This window comes from Doryrhamphus excisus, linkage group LG18 (genome assembly GCF_037039965.1).
Source record: "Doryrhamphus excisus strain RoL-2023G ecotype Guam linkage group LG18, RoL_Dexc_Guam_v1.1, whole genome shotgun sequence".
In the NCBI taxonomy this organism is placed as follows: Eukaryota; Metazoa; Chordata; class Actinopteri; order Syngnathiformes; family Syngnathidae; genus Doryrhamphus; species Doryrhamphus excisus.
Window position 1 is genome coordinate 12,267,916 of NC_136374.1, and position 26,657 is coordinate 12,294,572.

The following is a 26,657-nucleotide window of genomic DNA, read 5'->3' on the forward strand; positions in this document are numbered from 1 at the left end:
AATCACAGGGCACATATAGACAAACAACCATTCACACTCACATTCATGCCAATGGACAATTTGGAAATCGCAAATTAACCTAGCATGTTTTTGGAATGTGGGAGGAAACCGGAGTACCCGGAGAAAACCCACGCATGCAAGGGGAGAACATGCAAACTCCACACAGAGATGACTGAGGGTGGAATCGAACCCTGTTCTCCTAGCTGTGAGGTCTATGTGCTAACCACTCGACCACCGTGCAGCCCCCAAACAATTAATCACAGAAATAAATACAAAGACTCTAAATAATACAAAAGTCAAAACCCATGGCACACGCATGTGCAGTAAAAACATGTCTTGTAATGTTTTGTAATGTTGTAGTGTTTGTTTTGACTTTTATAGAGCAGCTACACACAATAACCTGTTTTCTAGATCTTCCAAAATCTGCACCTTTTCCAGCTGAATTTCCAAAACGCTCAAAATTAGAAACTGCTTCTCATATTTCATAAACTCTTGCTTCTACAAAGAGCACATCTATGATAATGAATTCCTTTCTATGTGCGTCTAATACAGAAACGGAAAGGCTTTTTGCCCCTTTGTTGCTTGGATGTCCATGACTCAGCATCACAGTTGTGCAGTTTTCCATGGAAGCAGCCTCCTAATCTCATCATCTTCCTGTCTCATGTTATGTAAGAGACGATTGATATTCAAGCCTCGCTGTCCCTTGTCTTTATGTTGCAGTAGCAGCTGTAGTTTTTACCGTTGCCTTGTCAAAAGAATACCAATTAAGTAGCCAACAGTGTTCATTGTGAGTTAACATAAAAGAGTTATCCTGTCGTTTCTTCATCTTTTCATCATCTTCCTCTTCCATACAAGGACTTTCCTGCTGTATTGACGTTGTCTGATTTCCCTTGTGGTTGTATTTACTGCGTCGGCTAGATGTCATCTAGCACTTGAGTGTCAATACGGGTGGTTTCACTGCTGATGTTGACAATGTGTCCCTTGTTGTCTCTGATGTTCAACAGCTGCTGTTTTTCAGCTTGCTGCTTCCAAATGTATCATTGTAAAACCAGGAGGGATGGAGTTAGGAATACTGGTGTAAGATTCCACGGAGGTGTCTTTTCTCCATTTGCGGAAATTGACAGGAAATGAGCAATTAGTGTTGAGGATTAAGGTTCCTAAAATAGCGCAGTGAAAATGTTTTCTGACTTATTAATGAAGGTCTTACAGGTTTTACATGGTTTAGCTCCCCTGCGTATCGTCTTCATGTTCAACGAAGTGTCTTTTAGCGTCAACAGACAGACACTGTTGTTGTCCGTGTTGTTATTCCATCACTGTATCTTCTTGTGCTCGAGTGGCCAGATGAGGCTGATAGAGTCAGCCGTGCAGCTGACAGCTGGGACATGCTTGTTAAAACGATGCCGCCCCACCTGCATGTTAAATCAATTGTTTGATTGTAGCTTGCACACCACTGGTGGCTAACCCTAATGATTAGTCCACTCATACAGACAATTGGAGCTTGGCAACAAGGTACAATGGACACAGTCACAGTGTAATGGATGTGCTGCTTTCTGTGCTGGATTTATTGGCGTTACAACAAATTGTATTTTAATTTAAATGCATACTGTATTGTGTCAAGAGACAATACTATGGAAAGTACATTTACATATATTATAGCATATGATAGTGTATAGATACATAGGAGTCAGTGTACAGCTTGTGTAGCAGTGTCAATTCACTATCCACTGAAACATCTGGCAACACATTGTTATTAAGCACTAAATTAATCTGCTTGAGCATGTCTTTTAAAATTTTACTGAATGAAGTTGCATCGCAAACAAACATTTACTTTATAACGATCATGAATGTACTGTCGAATGACTGAATGTGTCATGTTTTTAATTTGAACGATTATTTTCAGTCTTTCTATTTATTTCTGAAAGACCTGCAAGACCATTGGTCGTTTCTTTAAACAAGACAATAGCCACGTTTACATGAGGAGTTTTTCTCTTTCCGAAAGCAATGTTATACATGAAAAGGAATAGTCCAATTGCGTGTCTACATGCGCCGCTATAATCAACCAGAATAGTCAATAGGGCATGCCCAGGGCAAGCGTAAACACCAACATCACGTGATACCGACTTCCTCGAGTTTTTCTTTCACTTGTGGGAATAACTCTGTATTGCCAGTTTTTCGTTCGTCCAGTCTTGAAATTTAGTTTGAATCAAAAACAAACTTTCCGCAGCAGTCCAGTGCCGATTGCTCGCCTCCATTTTTTTAAATCGAAGAACGTCTCGAGCTGCGTGTTACGTCATATCTCAGCATTCGCTGAAAGAACGCATTCGGAAACAGGAAAAGATAAAGTTCAATCTTGCTAATATTTTATAATTAAGCTCGGCACATGTTTTATATAGATATGTATTTTCTTTTTTAATAAAACTGGACTTGTGAATGGCGTATAGAAGGGTTCTGGTCCACAGATGGCGGCAATGCACACGAAAGCTGCTTGCCAACCGGCCAATAAACAACAGAAGAAGAAAAACAAGAAGAACGCAGTCTGACAACTTTCCGATTGAGTGGGTAGAAGATTCCTCAATCGGATTGGGGAAAGGAATATTGAATCCGATTATATATTCGGATATTCGCATTGGCACTTTTCTTTCGGAATGTCTACAAAGGTTACATTCTTTCCGTTTGAGCAAATAACCCGAATGGAATTGGAATATTTGGCTCCATGTAAACGTGGCTAATGAGAAGTCTAATCATAATAATAAACAGAAAATTTCAGAAGCCTTTCATGCAGACCAGTTTTCCAAAATATGGGGTCATACTCTGCTTCACATTGTCATATAGTCACATGTCGGATCTTCGTCATTTGCTCCCCAGTGCTGACAGCACTCATGCAGCACCACATATTGACACTACCACTACCATGCTTGAGTGTGTACACTTATCTTACAAAGAAAATATGCTTGACAGCAATATGACTGGTCCAATAAAAATAAATAGTGCATTTGTGTACATGTTTATTTATAAATTAGCATTGCCCTTGGAAAAGGAATGAGCAGTACACAACTTACTAATCAACTTCTTCAAAACGCTGCTTATTAATAATAAAGTACATGAATGTCTCTCGTGACATATTTGCTATTTAATCTATTTTTTAATTTGGGTAATAAAAAAGCAGACATGCGAGGAGCAGACATCCTCAGTTTTAAATGGCTGTGCTTATATATTGGCATTTATCAATCAGCAGTCAATGGATATGAATGTGCTGCAGAGGGTTGCATTGATCGTCTGGGAGGGTTGGGCTGTACGCCAGTCCTCATTAGTGGTCTCTGTCCTTTCACCTTTCTTTCTGTCCCATCTCCTTCCTGCTGATGTGATTCTAACTCCTGGCAGTCCTAAGTGCTTTAATAGAAATGTATTGATCATGTACACCCACCTACACACACACACACAAACACAAGACAGGACCTCTTGCCCACGTCCACCTCTGTCCTGATAGCGAATGAAGTGCAGCTTTGTTCTTCATCCGGATTACAGGGTCACCGTGGTGGTTTGCCGGACCACATAACAAACATGACATCAACGACTGTTATCATACTCACACAAACACACACACACACACTGTACATACATATGTCTCTGTGCTTTGTCAGTGCGTCCTTGTACACAACACATGGACTTATTATCGTCCCAGTAGAGCTTCCTGTATGACTGTATGTTGCCTGCAAGGTCGACGGAAGGAAAGCAAATCATTTGTACGCTCACGTGTGAAAGAGATCTAGTGTGTCATGTAAATAATAGATAGTGCTTAGGGTTTAACATTAGCAGCGGTGCACATCCGGCAACACTTTTCAACACAACACTGCCTACCTACATACATATCCATCCTTTCATCCACCCCCAACAAACCCACCTTCCAACCTACCTATGTACTTCTACATACATTTCATACATCTACAGGATCCCATATTAAGATACCTTCAATTTGTCTATTTTAAACCCAAACAAATGATAATGGTAATGTTTTTATTTCATTTGAACATCAGATTACAATTGAATGCATCACATAATCAGTTCACAGTTCCACATGTTCAAAAGGAGTAGGAAGAAGCAAAGCTTTTTAAATCCTACCCCTCTATCTGGTACTTTTACAATCAGTAACTGTTACATTTGTTCACTTCCTGCTTTCCAAATATAGTTTAAGGTATATAGTTCAAGGTGATATGACCATCCAATGACATAATGGGTACCATAGTAAGTGTCAATATAGTGATATATATAGCACATCATGACTGGTTCAAGACTCTTCATCCTTGTATTTAGCAAACATCAACTGCTTGTATTGTTTCTTGAATTGGCTCATCGTTGTGCATTGTTTGAGTTCCTTACTCAATCCATTCCATAGTTTGATTCCACATACTGAAATGCTATGGCTTTTTAACGTAGTCCTAGTATATAAGTGTTTCAAATGTAGTTCTTCCCTGGGATCATATTTCTCCTCTCCTGTAGAGAAGTATTGGATGACATTTTTAGGTAATTAGTTATTTTTTAGCCTTATGCATTATTTTAGCTGTTTGAAGATTAACTATATCAGCAGGTTTAAGTTATTATGTTATTATGTTCTATGTTGGCGGCATTATGAATTATCCTGACTGACCTTTTTTGCGGTTCATTTAGCAAGTGAAGATTGCTTTTATAGTTATTACCCCATATTTCCACACAATAAGTAAGATATGGTAGAACCAGAGAGCAATAAAGAGTGTGGAGTGATTTCTGATTGAGAACAAATTTTGCTTTGTTCAATATTTTAATATTTCTGGCCACCTTATGTTGTATATTTGTAATATGAGATTTCCAGCTCATGTTTTCATCAATTGTGATCCCCATAAATTAGTTTTCATTCACCCTTTCATAAAGGGATTCAAATGGAGTGGAAAAGAAAGATAAAGTAAGAAACCTAATAGTTAGCACTTCGTCAGAGTGGGAGGAAGACTTTGTTTCTATATGTCATGTCAGACATGCTATGGCTCACTGTCAATATTTTAATATCGTCAACTATGAAACAGCAGTTATTTATTAATTAATTATTTTGGAAAAAAATGCAATGGGGATGCGAGGGATGTATTTTTCATATAGAAGTCTCACTGTCAGAAGATCAGCCTGTCAGGCAAAAACACTGTAATAAGATAAAATGTCATGCTGTGGTTGATGTGTAATGTGTAGCTTTAGTTCAATTCCCTGGGCAAAATAACATTCATTCTAGTTGAGAAATGCAAAAGTGTCTCATTCGGAAACATAACATTCATCTCATCTCACATTCTGCTTCCCCAAAAAGCTCGCCTTTAGTCATTTGAATATTATTGGGAGAGATTTAAATAAATGACACTATTTTACTCCATTGAATCTCTGCACTGCTGCTTTTTTTTGTATCATCCACACTTTTTCAAAATTCTTTGTAAAGATTCTCTTATCTTTTTACAAAATGACTTTTTACCCTGGCACAACTTCTCAGTTGAAGGCTTACCAGCTGAGACCGACAACCCCCCCACTCCAAACCTCCCGTGTCCTGTTCTCTGACCTCCCATCCTGTTCACGGGTTGAAGTCCGGCTACGGAGTCTGTGACCTCGTCCAGCAGACTCATTTTTAATTAGCAGCCAACCCTTCTCTTCACATAGTCGACCCCAAACAGCCGATTGAGTCCCAGACAAAAAGGAAGCAGGAAGTTTTTTGTTCAAATACTGTCATTGGAGCAGAAATAATATTGTCCTGTTCTGTATGTGCTGCAGTGTTCCTCTGTGTTTTGGTGAGATGATTTTTTCTAAACTGACAACAAACACTCCTGACTTATTTTACTCTGCTCCATGATTGCCGATTGTCCGCGTGCACATCTAAATATTCCAGCCACGCAATTTCGACTATTTGCAAATTAACTTGACAATGGGCGTGCGATGCCTCAAAAGATAATCACACCAAGGACAAAACATTCTTTACATGCAAAACGTTCAAAAACATGCTTTATTTCTTTATTGTGCATAAGTATGTTTACTAAAGTTACAAAGCAAACTCACAGGGGTCACAGTTGTTTTCGTGTGAGTGTGAATGGTGCCGTATTGATCGGAGGGAGAAATGTTTTTAATGTTGTAAATGAGATCTCCCAATTGCCAGCTAATGGGAAGATGAAAACTGGCTCCAATCTGTGCTCCAAATCAGGATCCAAATTGAAAATCTTTACGGTTGTAATCAAGTTTTTTCTCTGAAAGGAACCTCAAAAGTGTTCAAATAACGTTTTCTGTTTTGTTTGCAGTGTTTTTTTTTTACCCGCTTAGTTCAGCTTTTAGGTGTAAATGCATGCTTGGAATACAGATGAAAGAATGCAATGAATATAGAACAGCAGTATAGATTTTTGATTGGACTTAATTTAAAGGTCACCTTTTATGTAAAATTGACTTTTTAATGAGGTTATAACAGAGATACGTATGTGCCTGTGTATGTGGCTACCACTTCTCAAAGGATAGCTTTGTAAAAAAAAATAAAGGCTTCACTACATATCTTTAAATAAAGCTAACCTAGAACCTTACCAGCATCGGTAACATGTAATTTGATCAATACACTTTTTTACAGGCTACCAGTGTTTAAAAAACTTGGGTAGACCCACTGGTTGCTGTGGGAAATGCCTATTAGCAACCCCCGAGTGTATGCACACTCTATAATGCTACACAAGCAACCGTGTTTGTTCCATGACTTACATAAACTAAACAAAGTTAGGACACTGATACATTTTTACTTACCGCTTGCTCTTCTGACTCTTCAACACGACCAAGTAATGTCGGAATGGCGTCAGGCTTCAGCAACAGTTTTTCGGCTAGTCTAGCTGCATACTGGCCCCTGTTCACAGAACAGTCCAGAATGAAATGCTGTTGACAGATTAAAATATTTGTCTTTTGTTGGTACAGAATCAGGCTGCATGTGTGGGTTTTCTCCGGGTACTCCGTTTTCCTCCCACATTCCAAAAACATGCTAGGTTAATTGGCAACTCCAAATTGTCCACAGGTATGAATGTGAGTGTGAATGGTTGTTTGTCTATGTGTGCCCTGTGATTGGCTGGCGACCAAGTCCAGGGTGGAGCCCGCCTCTCGCCCGAAGACAATGAATGAATGAATGAATGAATGGTACGGAATCTTGCGAGCCATTGCGAACAATGTAAACACAGAATGTGCATTTACGGCTAAGACAAGCTGCGTTCTCGTATTTCTCTGCTTCTCCACACCTTCATGTTGTCATCGGGCACTGTAAAACGTTCCTTGCTTTGGAGCCGTAAAACGCAATGTGGTGAAAATTGTTGCAGCCATAATCCACTCCGAGATAAAAACCTTGACATCACTTCCTGTCCTCCACACATACGGAATACATCTATTACAACACACATGAGCACCAGTCTTATTTATGTCTGAAATGTCCTTTTTTCGCAGATGATGTCTACTTTATTGGGGAATACGAGTGTAGCGATGTTATTTCGTGTCGAAAATTTGTATTTACAAGTCTGTAAACAGGCTTTCTAGTTTTACTTGCTCTAAGTATGAAAATATTTGCTTTATAAATTAGGAATCCTACTTGGTGGAAATTAATAGGTCAGGTCTGTAATGAATTTACCATGATAAATGAGGGAGTACTGTCGCATGAAAATAATATCTGCCACACATTGCAGGCATCTACAAGCATGCATTTCTAATACAGCTCCTGTGTCAGTTCCCATTAGTTGTGCAGGTGTACCAGATGTTGTTCTATATCTTTCATACTCTGGTTGGAGTGTGGGGTCAGTGGATTAGTTGCATCTCAAGGATATGATGCCATGAGGGGCTGGACCGGGTTCCACCACGCGGGGGATGACCTGGATTTCAACTAGCTGTGATGTTTGGATGTTAGAGGCAGGACTACTGTACTGAGAAATTACTCCAAAGGCCCCTCAAAGGACTCTTTCAACACCAAACACAGAAATCTACAGCTGCGGAAAGCTTGTCTGACCATCCTTTTGGTCCACAATGCCAGATTTCTGGACCGGCTGCTTTTTTTTTCTCTCTCTCTGAGACAAATCACTCCTCAATAGAGTGATGTTATTGAACATTTTGCCGACGTGTGTTTGCGCTGTGTATGTGAACTCCTGGGGTCTGCATGCATAATGTATAAGTGCTTGGTGAGCAAGCCTGTGTGTATTCAACAATGAAAGCTTCGCAGAGTCATGGGAGATAAGCGCTACAGTCGGTCTGTATCATTAAAACCTTGCTGTTTGGACAGTGGAAGTGTTTACACACAAGAGTGATGGTTTCCAATCCAATAGTCTGTGTTTGTTAAAGCCTACTTTTAAAAATTCTATTGAGTTAGCCAAGGGAGTTAGCCAGTTAGCTTACATGTGTCACGTCATGTTATTGATACACAGTGTGTATCAAGGTGTTTTTTTTATGTATTTTTATGACAAATAGTCGTTGTTAGCAGCTTGCTACCTTGGAGACAGGAACCGTAAGTTAGTGCCGTCGCCCATTTATGATATCATTACTGTAGTTCTTTGTTAACTAACCACTAGCTTTAGCAATGCTAAGACAAAACACATTTTTAGACTTTTACAATTGTGGTTTTATATGCATAAAACAGATACAACTGCATATAAATGTCAAATGAAACAATAAATGACATTTACTTTTACCTTTATTGAAGACGCGACTGTTTCCAAAGATATGACATAGCAACAAAATCAACACAGACACTGCTGCCTCCAGTTAGCATCACATTAATGACACTAACCAAGGTTCCACTGTAGTTTTATGTTGATAATTTGTGCATTTTCAATCGTCCACTTTCAGTATATGCAATACTAATTTGTTCTTTATAAAGGCAGCAACTTGCCTGAATACTAAATCCAATGTTGTTTTTTAATTCTAGTTCATGTGAAAGCGGGAACCTGCGAAGTCATCGCCGCGCACCGATGCTGCAACAAGAACAAGATAGAGGAGCGATCGCAGACCGTCAAATGTTCCTGTTTCCCAGGTCAAGTGGCGGGGACAACGAGAGCGGCTCCGTCTTGTGTGGATGGTAAATTTCCTGGGTTTGCATTCACAAATAAGACTGACATTTTTTATTAGAGTGCACTTTAATTTTTTTTATGATCTGTGTGATTCATGCAAACATGCAATAGTGACTCTATGTTCACTTTATTTTTTCAAGCAAAGTTTTCTATGCCAAATTAAAAAAAAAAAACAGCGGCCATGACACAATGAGCCGTTTAGAGATAGGCTGTGTTGCTGTGTGTGACTGGCCAATTACAGTGCATGAAGAGTGAATACATAATTATTATTATTATTATAAGTATTATAAGTTTTTACATAAGTTATATAAGTAATATATGTATATATATAATATATTGTATACGTTTACTTATATTATAAGTATTATAAGTATTTTCTTGAAACATGAATACAGATAATGACGAAATGTACTCGTTCCATACTTGTATCCAACCAAAATGCATTATCCGTAATTATTATTAGCAGAAAAAACAATACCGATATTAACAGGTATCTGATTTGTATGCCAATATCAACCATACCTCCTGACTATGCATCACTTTTTGTACAAAATCCTACAATATCTAGTGAGAGCATGTCCCGAATGAAGGACACAGGACGATATATTCAAAAGTTTTTATTTTCCTGTCACATTTCTCAACCAAATCAAGCTATTTGTGACTTTTCTCACAGCGTCCATTGTTGCACAGAAGTGGTGGTGCCAGATGCATCCCTGTATGGACGGCGAAGAGTGCAAAGTGCTGCCAGACCTCAAAGGATGGAGCTGCAGTACAGGCAACAAAGTTAAGACCACCAAGGTGGGTTTTGTCTCATTCCCGTGTGGACCTTCTGCATCAATTCACAAAATGTATAAAAATCATGTAAAACAAAATATGCCCTTTCATTTGGAGTTTTGAGTACTAAATGAGATGAGGAAGCATGCATCACATTCTAAATACAGAGGCAATTATCACACATCAGGCTGTGGGTGACTGGATGTGGAATTAGGATGTTGATGAAGGGCTGGGCCGCTGTTCGCCATCCGTCACACCCCGCCGTGTTTGACTCGGCAAACGCCTGTCACTAAGCTACTTCCTCTATTATTCATGTCTACAGGAGACCCGAGTCTTTTATTTTAGCCGGATTAATAATTCAGGATCTCCCACACTGCCACAGCAAAGCAGAAACACAGGCGGAGGGACAAGCAGGCCGGAGGAACTCATCACAATTGCAAAGATGATCTGAATATGAGGGTGTGCTTACACTAGGCCGATCGTATGGGCTAAGCTTGGCCCCACTTCACACCTCAAGTCTGGCACGTTTGGTTAGTGTGACAACACGCTACCACTCTTTTGGCATGATTGGAAGAGGTGGGCCAGGCCATGACATGAATGTTAGTAAGTCATATAATAAATGTTGTGCAACATAGTCGCCAGCCAATCACAGGGCACATATAGACAAACAACCATTCACACTCACATTCATACCTATGGACAATTTGGAGTCGCCAATTAACCTAGCATGTTTTTGGAATATGGGAGGAAACCGGAGTACCCGGAGAAAACCCACGCATGCACAGGGAGAACATGCAAACTCCACACAGAGATGGCCGAGGGTGGAATTGAACTCGAGTTTCCTAGCTATGAGGTCTGCGCTCTAACCACTACTCGACCGCCGTGCAGCCCCTAAACAATTCCCCAACAAAACTCTAAACATTACAAAAGTCAAAACCCATGTGTAGTAAAGACGTATCTTTTACAGGGGACCTAACATGCTCATTTTCAGCCCTTTGTTTTGAGTCGTGGACTCTTATAGAGCAGCTACACACAATAACCTGCTTTCTAGATCTTCCAAAATCTGCACCTTTTCCAGCCGAATTTCCTTGAATTTCCAAAACGCTCTGTTTTAATTTGTTACACCCACGGCCATGCCTTTGGCACACCCACTGCACTGTGATTGGTCCTTCTAATCTCACTACCAAACATGCAAACGTAATCATCAGAAACTTTGGCTTCGTTTAACGCGAGAATACAACATTCTAACTACATTTTAACTACACTCAATACAATACATTCATATGTGACTTTTACTCATCTGTATACACCATTCATTATTTGCACCAAGACCCATTCATCATTGCACTAAAATTAATATGTAGTCTGGTGTCTGCAATACATATCTGCTCCTGTGCAATATTATATGTATATCTCGGATATTTTGTATATATCCTGTATATATCTTGCACTGAAAGGAGAAGCTCTCCAATCTCGTTGTACATCGTGTATAATGACAATAAAGGCCATTTCATTCCATTCCACATTTATAGATCAGAAAAGCGTAATAGATTCATGCCGTCTGATTCATGTCGACTCTCTTCTCACAAGTAATCGATGACAGCTGCCACCTTTCAAAATAGAAATCATTATCATGACTCAAAATAACACTGGAAATAGTCCACAAAATTTAAAAAATTGCTTTCATGCAACCGTGTAGAAGTGACAGCAAAGCATAGTGTGACCACTTTTAAGGAGAACTGGTGACACAAGATGCAGCTAAAGGACCAAAACCTTGCAACTCCGCATATTATACATGTTTACATGATGGATAGCAAGTATACATTTTCCCCATTGATTCTTTTAATAGCCTATTAAGTCTTTGCTGCAGGCTGGCTCAGTTGGCAGTGAAAGCATCAGTACTGAAATAATAATTTAACGATATTTAAATGGTGGCACATGCCTGTTTGAACCCTCAATCAGTCAAGTTCTGTGATCATAAGCAGCTTTAAGCGTCAAACCCCGAGGAGCCTTCTTCTTCTTCTTTTTGCTCTTACACCTCCGCCGGTTACTCACCAATAACCCTCGCAGCGACGCCCACAACACCCTCAATGCGCTCGCTGCGAGGCTTCATCTCACCGCACTCCCTTCCGTCTCAGCTGCTGCAACAGCAGCCAGACGTGAATCAGTTTCACGGGGCGCTCTCACCAATCCTGAGCGCATGGAAGTGAAAATGAGATGGTGTCTCCCAACGCAGTGAGTGGAGAAATCACACCTCCTCACAAAAAAGATGCTTATATTGCATTTGGAAGCTGTTGTTGTCCAGCTGGTGAGGCAGCATCTGTTTGTTTTTTTTGACAGTAAACACCAACCGCATATCATTGCACGTCTGTGTGTGCTTGTACTGTATTTCAATTCCAATATGGAAGACGGGTTTTTAAAACATGAATAACAGTAATCTGCCTTGCTGATGTATGGAGAGTAAACATACTGTGGCGTTATGTTGTTGTTGTTACGCTGCCAACTGTATCCTTACAGCAACGATGTCTGGGAATGCCAGATGGCAGCAAACGCACCTCGGAAAGGGACCACATTTGTCAAATGTTTTTGTTGGCAGTGCAAAGCCAACAAAATCTACAGTATGTTTTTTTCTTAAATGTATGGAGCATCATGTTAGCTTTTTCATTTAACTACAGTGTTTGCTGTTGATGATGGTGGCTAGTTATGAAAAAAAGGAAAAAGTAAATGTAGAAGAATTTAGATTTTTTTTCAAGATGATCAAAAGTAGATATTATGATAGTTTAACGGATGTTATAGACTTCATTTAAAAGCTAAATAGTACACATTTACAAGGGGATTGACTATTCTTCTATTTTATTATTATTATCATTTTATTATGGGCATGCACTGCAATGCAGGCCCCCTCTGATATGATCGGTCTTATAAATAAGACTGGTCTTATAATTTGGATCAGGTGTGTATTTAAAACTGATGACTGTGCATTGCTTTATGTTCCAAAACCAACTTGACTGGTGAAAAACAGGTTTTAAGATTTTGAGATGTCCATAAAATGTTAATTTTTTTGCACGTCCACTGAAAAAAATCCTCCCGCTGGCTTGTGTGATGTTCTCCTCCGATTTTGGATTAACATTATCACTGTGACTGAGTGACTGCTGTAATTTTTAGATTAGATTTAGACCCTCCCCTTCTCTCTTACTACCACTAATGAACGATGTAAGATGATCGCTGAACAGATGGAATCATAGTCGCCTAAGTTAGAGAATGTGTCTCTGTAAGTCACATCTACATGTCTCCTGGGATTTGGGAGTGGCAAAGGTAGGTGTTTGTTTAAGGTAGAGAGTTTGTCCAGTTTGTCTTTCATTTGGTGGATTTATTAAGCTGTGGCATCAGAAAAGTTATCTATGAGTTTTATGTTTGCGTTTCACAACAACGATGATGCATTGAATGATCACTGAACAAACTGCGAAATGGTATATGGTATATTATTATACACAAAGCCTTTTTCATGGACCACTTACCATTCATTCATTCATTTTTCTATCCTCACGAAGGTTGTGGGGGGTGCTGGAGCCTATCCCAGCTCTCTACGGGCGAGAGGCATGCTACAGCCAATCACAAGATAGACAAACAACCATTCACACTCACATTCATACCTATGGACAATTTGGAGTCGCCAATTAACCTAGCATGTTTTTGGAATGTGGGAGGAAACCGGAGTACCCGGAGAAACATGCAAACTCCACACTGTGTGGTCTGTGTGCTAACCACTCGACCGCCGTGCAGCCAACCACTTACCAGTAAATGACAAATTTGTTACATGTGAAAGTGCTGTATATTTAATTCCCTGCAAACTGATTGCCTTCAGATGAAGGAGTATTGGTAGAAATAAAATGACACCGAAAACCCAATACTCACAGCTCCAATTTGAAGAAGGTGTCATTCACGTTTGCATATGATTGATGGTGCGGAGAAGTGCTTTATTATACATATCACAAACCGTTGTTTACGAGAACTCTTCACTAACTCTTCTCTCTTTTTATACTTTCTTTCTAGGTCACACGATAGTTTCCAGCATAGCCTCGTTTGGGAGAAGCCGTCGTTTATTTCACCGTAGGACACTTGGATATAATTTTTCTTTCATTTTTTTTTTTGAGGATTGTTCCAAACCAGAGACTAATAAGGACTTTGGTCATGGACATTCTAAGAAAAGGACAGTGTAAGGAGACATCATGTCCCAAAAGATTCCTGACTTTAGCTCCAGCATCAACAGTAGCCGTCTTCGACTGTCTGCCAAATGTCTCTTTGTATTATAGTTTGATTCCTATGGACCAGAGGACTCGGCCATGAAGATATTTATTAGCTCAAAGACTGTGGATCATAACAAAAAAAAAAGAGAAAATGTGATGTGAAACCTTAGTCTTTTTTCTCCCAAGACTCTCAATACATATTTGTGTTGACACTCAAGTGAGACAAGCATTTTCATTCCTTTTAGCCTTATGAAGAAGATATATTATGTTTCATTCTTATTTGAAACTATACAGTTGTTAGGATGTCAAGTTGGCTTTACAAAGGCTCCATGTGTAGAAAGGTGGGTGGTGGTGGTTCATCATGGAGGGCTCCTACCAAAAGGTTGAAATAGTATTTGTTGTTTTCAAAGCCTGACGACCACTATTGATTGCAAATGTCAGTATTATCTCAATAAATCTAACCTAAAGGAGGATACCGTCTCTTTGGATTCACTATTCATATTTTTGGTAAGAAAGGAAATAGGTCAACATCCATGAAAAAATGACCTCATTCACCTTGTACTTGTTTCCGGAAGCAGATGAAATAGAATACCCAGTCATCGTCTATGAAGAGCTTTTTCTTTGTTGTTTTGATTTGACCTCAAGTGATACTCTTTAAAATAACTCGAAATTGTCTTTCCAAAGAAAATACATGTTTATATAATAAAAGTGGAATGTGAATGGATGAATGTCTGGTTGGGACAGATGGATGCAGGGAAATGATGAATGGACGGATCCCCCTGATTACTGGATAGACACTAGATGGCTTCTATTTAGGGGTGTCCGCTAATATCAGCCAATCAATGTCATGAAACATAAAACATATTGATATCGGGTTTTTTTTCAGCAACCACACAGCAACAAGCTTCCTAGTTTAGTATGTTTGCCGACTGAAATGATTTCCAAGTTTCACATTTGGAATGTAAACATGCAATTTACATTGATTGTAAAGCTCTGCGAGGACCGACTAAGGTGTTTTCTTTTCATATTTCTATTCTAATATCACACCTTCCCAAGAATCAGTCACACTCGCTAGCATACCTGAAGCAATAATAATCTTCAGAAGATGTGTTTAAGGATTCCAGGTTATCATAATATTGTTACTATTTTCATGTCATTTTAGTTTACTTGAATTTTAATGACTTTTTCCATACCTTACAATGTATAATGCCGTATTTGTCTTGTTTTAATATTGGAATATTTAATAATAGTTATTTAATAATAATAATGATATTATAATATTGTATTATATTATATATAATATAATTATAATAATATATATAATATTATAGTGTAATATAATATGAATAATAATAATATTGGAAATATTTCAGAAATAAAAACTGTTTGTGCAAACTAAGACAAATTTGTAAGAAAACCAATACGGAGCATCTCTATTTATGTTGATTAGTGGATAGCTACATGAATAGAATCTGTTTATTATCAGTCACACTTGCTAGCATACCTGAAGCAATAATAATCTTCAGATGTGTTTCCAGGTTATCATAATATTGTTACTATTTTCATGTTATTTTAGTTGACTTGACTTTTAATTACTTTTTCCATACCTTACAATGTATATTGCAGTATTTGTCTTATTTTAATATTGGAATATTTAATAATAATTATTTAATAATAATATTGATATTATAATATTATATTCTAAAATATCATATAATACCAATAATGAAAATATTTCATAATAATAATAATAATAATAATAATGGAAATATTTCAGAAATAAAAACTGTTTGTGCAAACTAAGACAAATTTGTAAGAAAACCAATATGGAGCATCTCTATTTCTGTTGATTAGTGGATAGCTACATGAATAGAATCTGTTTATTAGTGAGTTTATTGATGAATGGATTGATTATGAGTGGGTACAATCTATTGATAAGTGAATAGGGTTGGGGATGGCGGTGAGCTCAAGTGGAGGACTGCAAGTACCTATGAGTCATTCAGGTGATCGCCATGTGATCGATAGGTGGATTGGTGTGACGTCTGCAGTGATGTGGGCTCAGCTCAGGGTCCTGAGCTGAAAGGCAAAGCTCCCAGTCGATTTATGTTCCTACCCTTACTCACCTATGGTCTTTGGGGAGCGACCGAAAGGACAAGATCACGGCTTCAGCAGCTGAAATGAGTTTCCTGCAGGTGTCTGGGATCTGCCTTAGTGATCAGGTAAGAAGCTCTGTCATCTGGGAGGAACTCTGTGTTGAGCCACTGCTGCTCTGCATTGAGAGGAGCCAGATGAGGTGGGTCGGGCGTCTGGCCAAGATGCTTCCCTGGGGAGATGTTTAGGGCATATCCGACCTGTAGGAGGTCTTCGGGAAGACCAGGACATGTTGCAGAGGCTATGTCTCTCAACTGGCCTGACAATGAAGCTGGGGAGAGGAAAGTTGGGCTTCTCTGCTTAGGCTGCTGTCCCTGCAACCTGAGTCTGCATAAGTGGAAGAAGATGGATTGATGATGCTATTGATCGATAGGTGGATGGAATGAAGATGTTTTTGATTAATGAATGGCTGGATAGATAGACAAATTATTGGCTACATGAATGGACTGATTAAAATGATTGATGGATTCTACTGACAAAAGGATGTCTGAATGATAGATTGTTGATTAGTGAATGGATAAATGATGGATGTGTGAATTCATGATAGACGGATGGATTCCATTGATGTGTAGACGGATTCTATTGATTCATAAATCGATGGAAAGTAAAGATAGATGGTAAAAAGAAGATGGACGACAAAGAAAAATCATCTCAGCTACACAATTAAAATTTCTATTCATTCATTCATTTCTTACCACACAAAACCTTAGTCGTCAAAGCTGAGGACATCACTATAAACACCATGACATCAAGCTGACATGGTGACACATACATTATGTGTTATTATGTTCATATCTGGAGACCACCCTTGACAATAATGTTGTTGAGCAAAGTTCCACTTTATGAGAAATATGACTTTCTATCTGTAATTGAAGTATGAGCAGTCACTGCAGACACATCTTTCTACCCAACATATTTAATTTCGTCAAAATCTTGAAAGCTCACTCTCACAAATCCAACCTACCGGATCGCCTTACCAGAGAAGTGGTGTGTGCATATATGTGTATGTGTGTGTGTGTGAAGCAATCCAGCAGTGTGTCTCTTGTTTGGTTAGAAATCATTAAATTACAGTAATGACTAATTCCTCATGCAATCCACCCGAGGCCGCCATGGATTTAATAAAGAGCTGGCGATGAATTATAAACAGGCTGAGGAAAAAGGCTTCATGATTATACAGAGTAATTCAAAAGTGCATTAATAAAACAATAGAGAAACATTGCTAAATCATTTGAGATAAAGGCTATTTTGCATAATTCATTAAGATTAATCAGACCGGGGCGATCCGACGTGGGAGCCCCGAGGATCACCGAAGAGAAGAAATGACTGCAATCCCCTGGAAGCAACATTCATCTCCAAACATTGATACAAATCTACCCTTGGATGCCGGGGTTAACCTTTGTGATCCATACGGGCCCTTTAGCAGCGCCAACACAATCCTCCTATTATTCACCTTTTTGTGAGCTAATATTCTATTATGTTTAAAGACCTTTTCATATCAAAGCCCTTCTGGGTTTTGGTGCCGTGTCACAAAATACCTTAAAAGGAAAAGTATTAGTGTTTGAAAGCCTTAGCTGGGATTAGGAACGTACATAAAGATGCATTTCTGTTGACTTCAGCACTTTATTCTTTGTACCAAATGAGTGTTTAGAATCCTTATCATGTTGGAAAACGCCCATGCTTCCCAGTTTCCCAATGGTGGTGATCATGGTCTGCTTCATAGTGTCACCACCTCATAGTGAACCACCTCTCCCCAATGCCGGCAGCACTCATGCAGCCCCAGACCATGGCCACCTTTCACTACATTTTAATTTAATGTAGCGTTATTAGGATTTATCACATTCAAACACTAAAATCCTAATACATAATACAAAGAACAGTCAGTAAATGTCTCATATCAGGATGATGACGCAGCCTCAATGGTGTACCACATCCACCTGACAAGCAGGGTGAGCTGTCTTTTCAGTATTTAATATTTCGTTAAATTATTTCACAAAAGATCTCCTTGTTTAGCATATAAATCACGGAGTCAGCTGGTGTTGCGTTGCTAATGAAATTCTTTGAGGTGTCTTGTAATAGAGTATGTAGGTCATTAGTTTATAGCTGGTGTCACTGCAGCTTTTACACACTGACGCCTCTCAAGCTGTTGATTAAAATCCTCCTACTTCTCCACCTACTCCTGGCTGGAATATATTTCCTGGCAGACCGACTGCAATTGCAAAAAAAAAAAAAAAACGATGAAAATAATACATGTAGGGTTTTTTTTCTTGGAAGTGGATGACTTTGTATTGCATTTATTATTTCATTGGAATAAAGTTGGTTGGTTGGGTTGTCTTTCTGCAGGTCTGGTTGTGGCTAATGATTAAGATTCAAACTGTTTTTTTATAAAGAGGTAAAAATGTGGTGTAAGTTTTAGTTCTAATTAAATTATATATATTATGTTCATTTTTAAAATAATATTATAATTAATTTGTAAGATATGTGTTATTTTTCTGTCATACTGATCATCTCGGTGCAAATAGATTTTAATTTTTTCTCTCAATTTTGAATTCCATGACTATCCTAACACATTTTAACATCTTTGATTCTGATTTCATTTGCAGGGAGTTCCACAAGGTACCATCTCAAAGCACATGTTTTTTTTCTCTCATTTTAATTGTATTGAAAGGACTGTCTTTATCTTCATTTTAGAGATGCAGCATTTAGCAGTCATACCTTTTACAAAATATACATTACCGCTCAAAAGTTTGGGATCACTTGGAAATTTTTTTGGGTCAGTCTGAGATATGGCTTTTTCTTGGCAATCCTGTCATGAAGTCCAGCATCCTGAAGTCGTCGCTTCACTGTTGATTGACTGACACTGGTGTTTGACGGCTACTATTTAGTACAGCTGCCAGGTGACGACCTGTGAGGAGTCTTTGTCTTAAGCTACACACTCTCAGATATTTGTCTTCTTGCACAGTTATGCATCGTTTTTATGTCCTTGTTAGACCCAGTTTGTGCTGCTCTCTGAAGGGAGTAGTTAACAGCATGGTAAGACATTTTAGTTTTTGTTTAGATTTTTTAGATGGGTTTTCTAATAATCTATTTGCATTATAAAATGATGAATTTGGATTAGCAGCCATACCAGGAGATTGATGCAGAGGACTGACAGTTGTTGATAGTAGGCCTCTATGCAAAAATGTAGATCATTCTTTGAAAATCATCTGATTCATTTTAATTGTGAAATGGATAAAAATGTTTGTGAAATGCATGAAAATGTGTATTTTTTTTTTAAACAAATGCATTTGCAAATGATCTCAAACTTTTGAGCGGTAGTGTATATTTTTAAACTTTTGTTAACCTCTTTTTCTTGTTGTATTAGTTGTTGAAGAATTAAGCTTCCACCAAAAAAAAGAAATAAGGTAAGTTTGTTCAACATTGCATCGAGTAAGTTTACAGACATGAACGTGCTCAGGGATAAATATTGCTCTTTGAAAAAACCAAAACAACAACAACGCAATAAGCATTTAAATATGAAACACTGAGATTCTCTCACTTTACAAAGTGCTGCAATGAAAGATGAAGCTCTCAGTTACACAAACACCATCTGCTGCATTTGCTGGGGCTTTATCTTGACAGGATGAATTAGTTTGAAAAACTGTCAGATACAGCAAACTAATTCGATTTGCCGGTGTCATAATGAAAGCTGACAGACTAATGAAAAAGCGCTTCATCTCCAAAACAACCAAGATGAGCTGGCAAGAAAACCGTTATACTTGTGATACAAGCTCTCTTTTTTTTATATCTGGGTTATTTGCCCCAAAAATTGGATATTCTAATTCATTTTGGGTCAAAGTTGGGATGTTATTTCTCACACCTTGGAGTGTTACTCCTCGGCAAACATAAGCAGTTTATTTTCAAGTGAGCTCTGTAACCTGAGGCATAATGGGATTATCCCGCTCTAAGCACAAAGCGTAGATGCTTGGAATTTCTCATATCAAAAGTATTCCTGGTGTACCTTCTCCTCATCGCTGTTTTTTTCACGCTCGGCCAACTCGAGAGGCGATTTCGCCTGTGAATGATGACGCCGGGACGCCAGCTGCCTCGGCCAAGTCACTCACGCATCCTGTTGAGGCTTCCACTGCCACATTTATTCTATTTAACAGCTCAGACTGTACTTTGCAACATTTGTGCAAAGTGGGTGGTTGGTGATCATACTAAAAGGGGTAGAAAACACCGGCTCTCGGCCTTAATTACTAAATTATCCGCCATGCCCTCGGGGCAGTGATCCATTCTTCTCAAGGGAGGAAAAGGTGCTAAATGATCAGTAGTCCAAAGTCAAAGTGAAGAGGTTCAGGTGAAAATAGTTCAGTCGACACTGGAAACCTCTCAATAAGTGGAGTCTTCAAAATAAAAGTTGTAGAATTTGAAGTAAAAAAATGTTTTTTTCTTTATTTCATACATGAAAAACATCCAAAGCACAACAAACCAACCAAAATCAATAGAAATAAAAATACCTATATATATTTTAAACAAACACATGTTTGAAAGGGCGAGGGAAGAAGTCAAGACTTATCTAGTCCCACCCCCCTAAACACCAAAATTCCAACCTCATCCCAACAAAACATATATTATTCCTTGTCTACACAGAATAAAAAACCCCACATCCAACCACCCTCACCCAGCTTGAGGCACCCAACCACGTGCCAAGAGCAACCAGTTCATTATTAGTCATCCTATCGTACATCGTCCAGTACAAAAGTCAATCAAAAATCAAAATCAATATTATGGTATTGTTTCAGTGAGATTAAAAAATAAAAGTATGTGAGAGGAAAAAAGAAAAATATTCTTTAAAATACCTCAAATTACAAAATCACACTTGAGTCTTACTACTTCCCTAAAAACTTTAATCTATCTTTATTTCTGCTCACAATAGGAACAAAATTTGATTGCCTTCAAATCACTTTTTCTCTTTAATTTTCTCAGGCTGCGAGACCTCCCCCAAACATTTCTGGTGCCTCCAAGGCTTGCCTCATACTTTGAAAACTGCTTTTTCAGAGCTATTGACAGCTACTATAAGAAGGTATTACTGAGGCACCTCAGTTACTATGTTTTTTGGTTAAACATTTGCGCAAACGTTTTGCTTCGTTGTGTGTACATTTTCCGGTTAACATACCGTATTTTGTGCAGTCTTGACATGTTACTAATATATTACATGAGCCAAACTGAGCTCTTACTGTATTTTTGGCACAAAACATTCTTGTTAGCAGCTTACTATTACATGGAAACCAGAACCGTGAGTCAGCTCCATGGTCCCATCTATAACCTCCTCAGCGGTTGACACTTGGCGACTCAAGTCTCTTGCCTCAAAAAAAAAAACTAAACATAACACGGATGAGTGAAGGAATAGCCGAGAGTGTTCCTTTGGAGCGTACTCCTCCCGGTCGATCAAATCCTGAAAACCACTGCCTTCCTCCTGACATCGAATAACGTCTTGACAGCATATGCAGGGTGACCGTCGACTAACCTTGGAGGAGGAGGAGGAGACACTGCTGGAGGGCTCAGGACACTGGTCTTCACTGGCTTCAGGAGCGGAGCGTGGAATACAGGGTACACATTCAAGACAGCCAGAAGGATAAACCTGATAGACCAGGGATTAAGTACACAATCAATGAGAAAAGGACCAACAAATTTGGGTGTGAGTTGCCTGGATTCTCTTGCCAATGGTAGACCACAGGAAGAAAGCCAAACCCTTTGTTGCAAGTGGCAATGATGGTCAGCCAATCTCTTGTTACCTTCTGACATGCGTGACAGAGCAGAATGGGTGTTGAGCCAAGCATGGCAGGCATGTCGGAAGTGGGCAGAAACCTTGGCTTACTGGGATTGAAACATGGGTGGCTGAAAACCACAAGCGGAACATAATGGTGCTGATGAGTGAGTTATGGGCATATTCAATCCAGGGTACATGAAAGGACAATAAGGTAGACAGTTGATGACAGACACAGTGAATAGTAGCCTCAAGGTCTTCAATGGAACTTTGGTCTGGGGGTGGTATCCAGAAAATAAGCTTGACGATGGCCCCAAAAACCAGGAGTGGTTCTTCCAGAAAACAGACGTAAACTAGTTAGCTCTGTTTGAGACAATGTTTGTAGGGATACCATGAAGTCAAAACATCAACTACCAGTAACTGGCCTGTCTCTGTGTAGCACTTTTAGTGCAGGAGGAACTTTTGTTCGAGTGAAGACTGGACAATGCATTGTGAAATATTATACACTACCGCTCAAAAGTTTGGGATCACTTGCAAATGTCTTTGTTTTCCAAAGAAAAACACATTTTCATGCATTTCACAAACATTTTTATCCATTTCACAAACAGTTAAAATGAATCAGATAATTTTCAAAGAAGGATCTACATTTTTGCATAGAGGCCTACTATCAACAACTGTCAGTCCTCTGCATCAATCTCCTGGTATGGCTGCTAATCCAAGTTCATCATTTTATAAGGCTAATAGATTATTAGGAATCCCATCTAAAAATCTAAACTAAAACTAAAATATCTTACCATGCTGTTAACTACTCCCTTCAGAGAGCAGCACAAACTGGGTCTAACAAGGACATAAAAACGATGCACAAATATGCAAGAAGACAAATATCTGAGACAAAATGCTTCACAGGTTGTACTAAAAAGTACCCGTTAAACACCAGTGTCAGTATCAACAGTGAAGCGGCGACTTCAGGGTGCTGGACTTCCAGGCAGGATTGCCAAAAAAAAAAGTCATAACTCAGACTGGCCAAAAAAATGTCCAAGTGATCCCAAACTTTTGAGCGGTACTGTATATATGTCCCCCCCCAAGCTTCTGTTATGGCTCTGATACATCAATAATTGCAATCTAACTATACTAAAAATATAAAACTTTACAGTTTGCATAAAATGCTCATAAAGCACCATCGACTCTTACTGACTGGGAGCCATTGAAGTTCAGCTGATGCACCATCAGAGCCATACTGATGCCTCCAAGTGGACCTGAGCGATTAATACTAATGACATATCAAAGTCAGCCACTCACTCTCCATTGTGTGAGCCAAAAAGTGATTAAAGATGTGAGGCGGCCCACCAGGTACAAGGAAACCTCCTAATGCAGCAGATGTTCCTTACTAATTATCCATTGTAGTGCACACATCCCACAATCCCTTCGGTTCTTCTTGCACTTCTTCTGGTGAGATGGTGGTCAGTCGTTTTTTAAAAAGAAGTACTTGGGACGTACCTCGCCATCTGTGGAAGTGAAGTGGAGACAACAGCCAAGATATGTGTACGTAGTTATTTATAGAAACATTTGCATATCTTGTTGCTAGTTAGGGGATTCCATGGCTGTCTCTGTTGACCTTGTAACCTTATTCTTTTTTCTGTCAATGCTATATAGCTAAAAAGCCAATGGGACTTTGTTTCATTAAAGTCCATTACATCTTTACTGTTATTATATGCAATGCAATGCAACATGGTCTGTTTGTGTAATATATCCTCCTGTCTTCGGGCCATTTCTTGCTGTAGGCAATCCAGTCGACTGCAAGCCAACAGGGGGCCACAGAGCTGCATGTTCAGCCTCATCTGAGGAGAATAAAAATGTCCTGTCTTGCTATCTTGTGTGTTTAGCCATCACTTAAACATTTTGACCTCCAAAAAGTAAAAAAAAAAAAAAAAAATGCCAGATTTGATGAATACAGGAAATGAGCATGACAAAATACTGTAAAGGTTTAAACAGGAAGTCATGAAAAGAAGGAAAAAAAAAACAAACACACCTTGTATTATTATTATTGTTTATCACTTTAACTTGAGGGGTTCAACTTAAAGGAAAACCACACTTTTTTTTCATCCACAATCCTTTTGTGCCACATGTAATTCTCCTTTCTGTGAGTATTGTTTGTCCCATTACAATGGGACGTAATTACTGTATTTTCCGGACTATACATAAGTCGCACTTTTTTTCATAGGTTGGCTGTTCCTGCGACTTATACTCCAGAGCGACTTATAAATGAAAAAAAACAGTTTATTTACATAAACACTGGACACTACTTACTGTTACACCTGCAAACGTAATAACTGCCCACAAACGTAATACAAATCTGCAGCTTTGAATGTAATAATCCCGCAAATGTAATAAATTTCCCACAAAGTCATAAAATGTGCCCACTGCAAATGTAATAGTTATTACAATGACAATGTAATAACTATTACATTTGCAGGAAATTCAGTATTACGTAGTATTCAGTATACTGAATTCCCTGCAAATGCAAATGTAATAGTTATTACAAACGTAATAGTTATTGCATTTGCAGGAATGTAAATGCAAATCGCCTTTCAAAATTAAAAATTTTAAATTAAAATTTTGAATCCAAATCCAATTGAAATTACATTTGAATTTCCTGAAATTCAGTAGTAAGTTTGCAGTAGGCAAATTTTATTAGGTTTGTGGGAAATTTATTACATTTGCGGGATTATTACATTCAAAGCTGCAGATTTGTATTACGTTTTTGTTCAGTTATTACGTTTGCGAGTGTAACACACCTTTTCTGTTTATGTTTATTTTTCGTGTAGCTGTAGCATAGGTGTATCCCATTCCGTGCACTACTGGGATGTCGCTTTTTATGTGTTTTTATACCCTCAAACGCACATTAAAAAAAAAACACGTGTTCAAAATTCTACAAAAAAGTGCAGTTTTCCTTTAAGATGTTTCAGTGGAACCATATCCTGTTTTCTTCATCAGGTGTAATAAATTGTGGCATCTTGGTGGAACAGCTAAGTAAGGGACTGATAAACAGCATCTTGCCTGGGGCCACCACAAGGGTAGAAACTGCCCTGCCCTGTTGTGCTTCATCATGTATGACCTCAGTCTGTTATTTCCTGTCACCATGAGGTGGCACTGTGACAAATGTAAGCAATTGATGTATGGCTCTTTCAGGTGGGACCTTCATTGTACATGTGTGGTCAAGTCCACACATTCTGGAGATGACTTATTAGCTTTATCTCTGTCCACACTTTTTTCTATATAGCTTCTCCTGTTCAGGGTCAGGCCAGGGCTGGAGCCTACCCAAGATGACACGTGGAACCCACGGCATGCTGTTTTTAGCAGTACCGCATAAAAGGATAATCCCGCTTCTGTCTAGACTGTCTAGAACCCTTCAGGCTTCACTTGCAATCCCCTGTAGAACTAATGCACTCCATCAGAAGCACCTCGGACAAACCCGGGCTGAAGCAAGGTCCGTCCAGAGTGGATTACGACACGCTCCGCTGCCATTCCTGCTCTTGTCCATGAGGGCCCGAGCCGATCAGAGGTACGCGGGAAGGTCAACCCCGCTGGCTGGAGGAGGCAGTGAAAATATTGTCATGATGTGATGCACAGCGACTTTTGTGACCCGAGGCCTGTGTTTTAGATTAAAACATGTTGGCTGAGAGAAGAGCTGGAGTCAAAGGAGGTGTAAAAAGGCTACTGGAAAAGGAAAACACCCCCGCCACAGTATTTTATATGTATGGAATGTTACTGACAAGCTCCCTCACCGAAGAATCTGATGGATAAATCTATTGAGACAACTTGTCCTTGTGATAACGATCTCATATCAGCCATTCACGACATGATACAAAGGTTTTGTTGGTGACTTTTATGTTTACAATGCAGGATATCTTTCTAGAGCAAATGGAATGTTTTGTCTGTTGAGGGCTATAAGTAAAGGAGCCATCGTTGTACCAACAATGGCTCCTTGACAATGGCTCAAGTCCGTGTCCTGCAATTGAAGCACAAATACGACAATATAGTTTTCCCTCGGCACTTCGAAGTTCGAATCTCATGGCTTCATTCTTTCATTTTCTACTGCTTATCCTCGCAAGACAAGAAGCGGGGTACAGGGCACATATAGACAAACAACCATTCACACTCACATTCATACCTATGGACAATTTGGAGTCACCAATTAACCTAGCATGTTTTTGGAATGCGGGAGGAAACCCATGCACATACGGGGAGAACATGCATACTCCACACATAGATACCCGAGAGGGTAATTGAACCTGGGTGTCCTCGCTGCATGGCCTACATGTTAAGCCACTTGCAGCCCTAAATTATTTTTTCCCATTTAAAAAATCATACAAATCCAATGAATCTGTTCCAGACACCCAAGAATATTAACACAATATAGAATAAAGATACTTATACATGAAGAAAACAAAACAAAGTACATACAAATTAGGTATATAAGTTATTATTATAGTGTCAGTTATCACCCTTATATCCGTTTGCTTAGACAATAGACAATAGTTTTGAGTGTTTTAAAGGCAGGAACATTCCATGACCCTGACCAGCAACGCCCAGCACCACTAATCTTGGAGGTGCCTGGGAATGCCAGCAGCAACCTTGAAGATGTTCCTGTTCATCATGCAAAATGTGCCGAGA

General features: G+C 39.0%; 1 protein-coding gene across 1 annotated transcript in view; it reads left to right on the plus strand.

The window, feature by feature from the left end:
* The window catches only part of tafa3a (TAFA chemokine like family member 3a), a 78,539-nt gene extending 63,842 nt beyond the window's left edge, over positions 1-14,697 (plus strand). The window contains exons 3-5 of the mRNA XM_058055230.2: positions 8,924-9,073; positions 9,739-9,863; positions 13,893-14,697. Of these exons, the coding sequence (XP_057911213.1) occupies positions 8,924-9,073; positions 9,739-9,863; positions 13,893-13,904 (287 nt within the window). The 3' untranslated portion in view covers positions 13,905-14,697. The remainder of the gene's footprint in view (positions 1-8,923; positions 9,074-9,738; positions 9,864-13,892) is intronic.
* Positions 14,698-26,657: the final 11,960 nt, after the last annotated feature.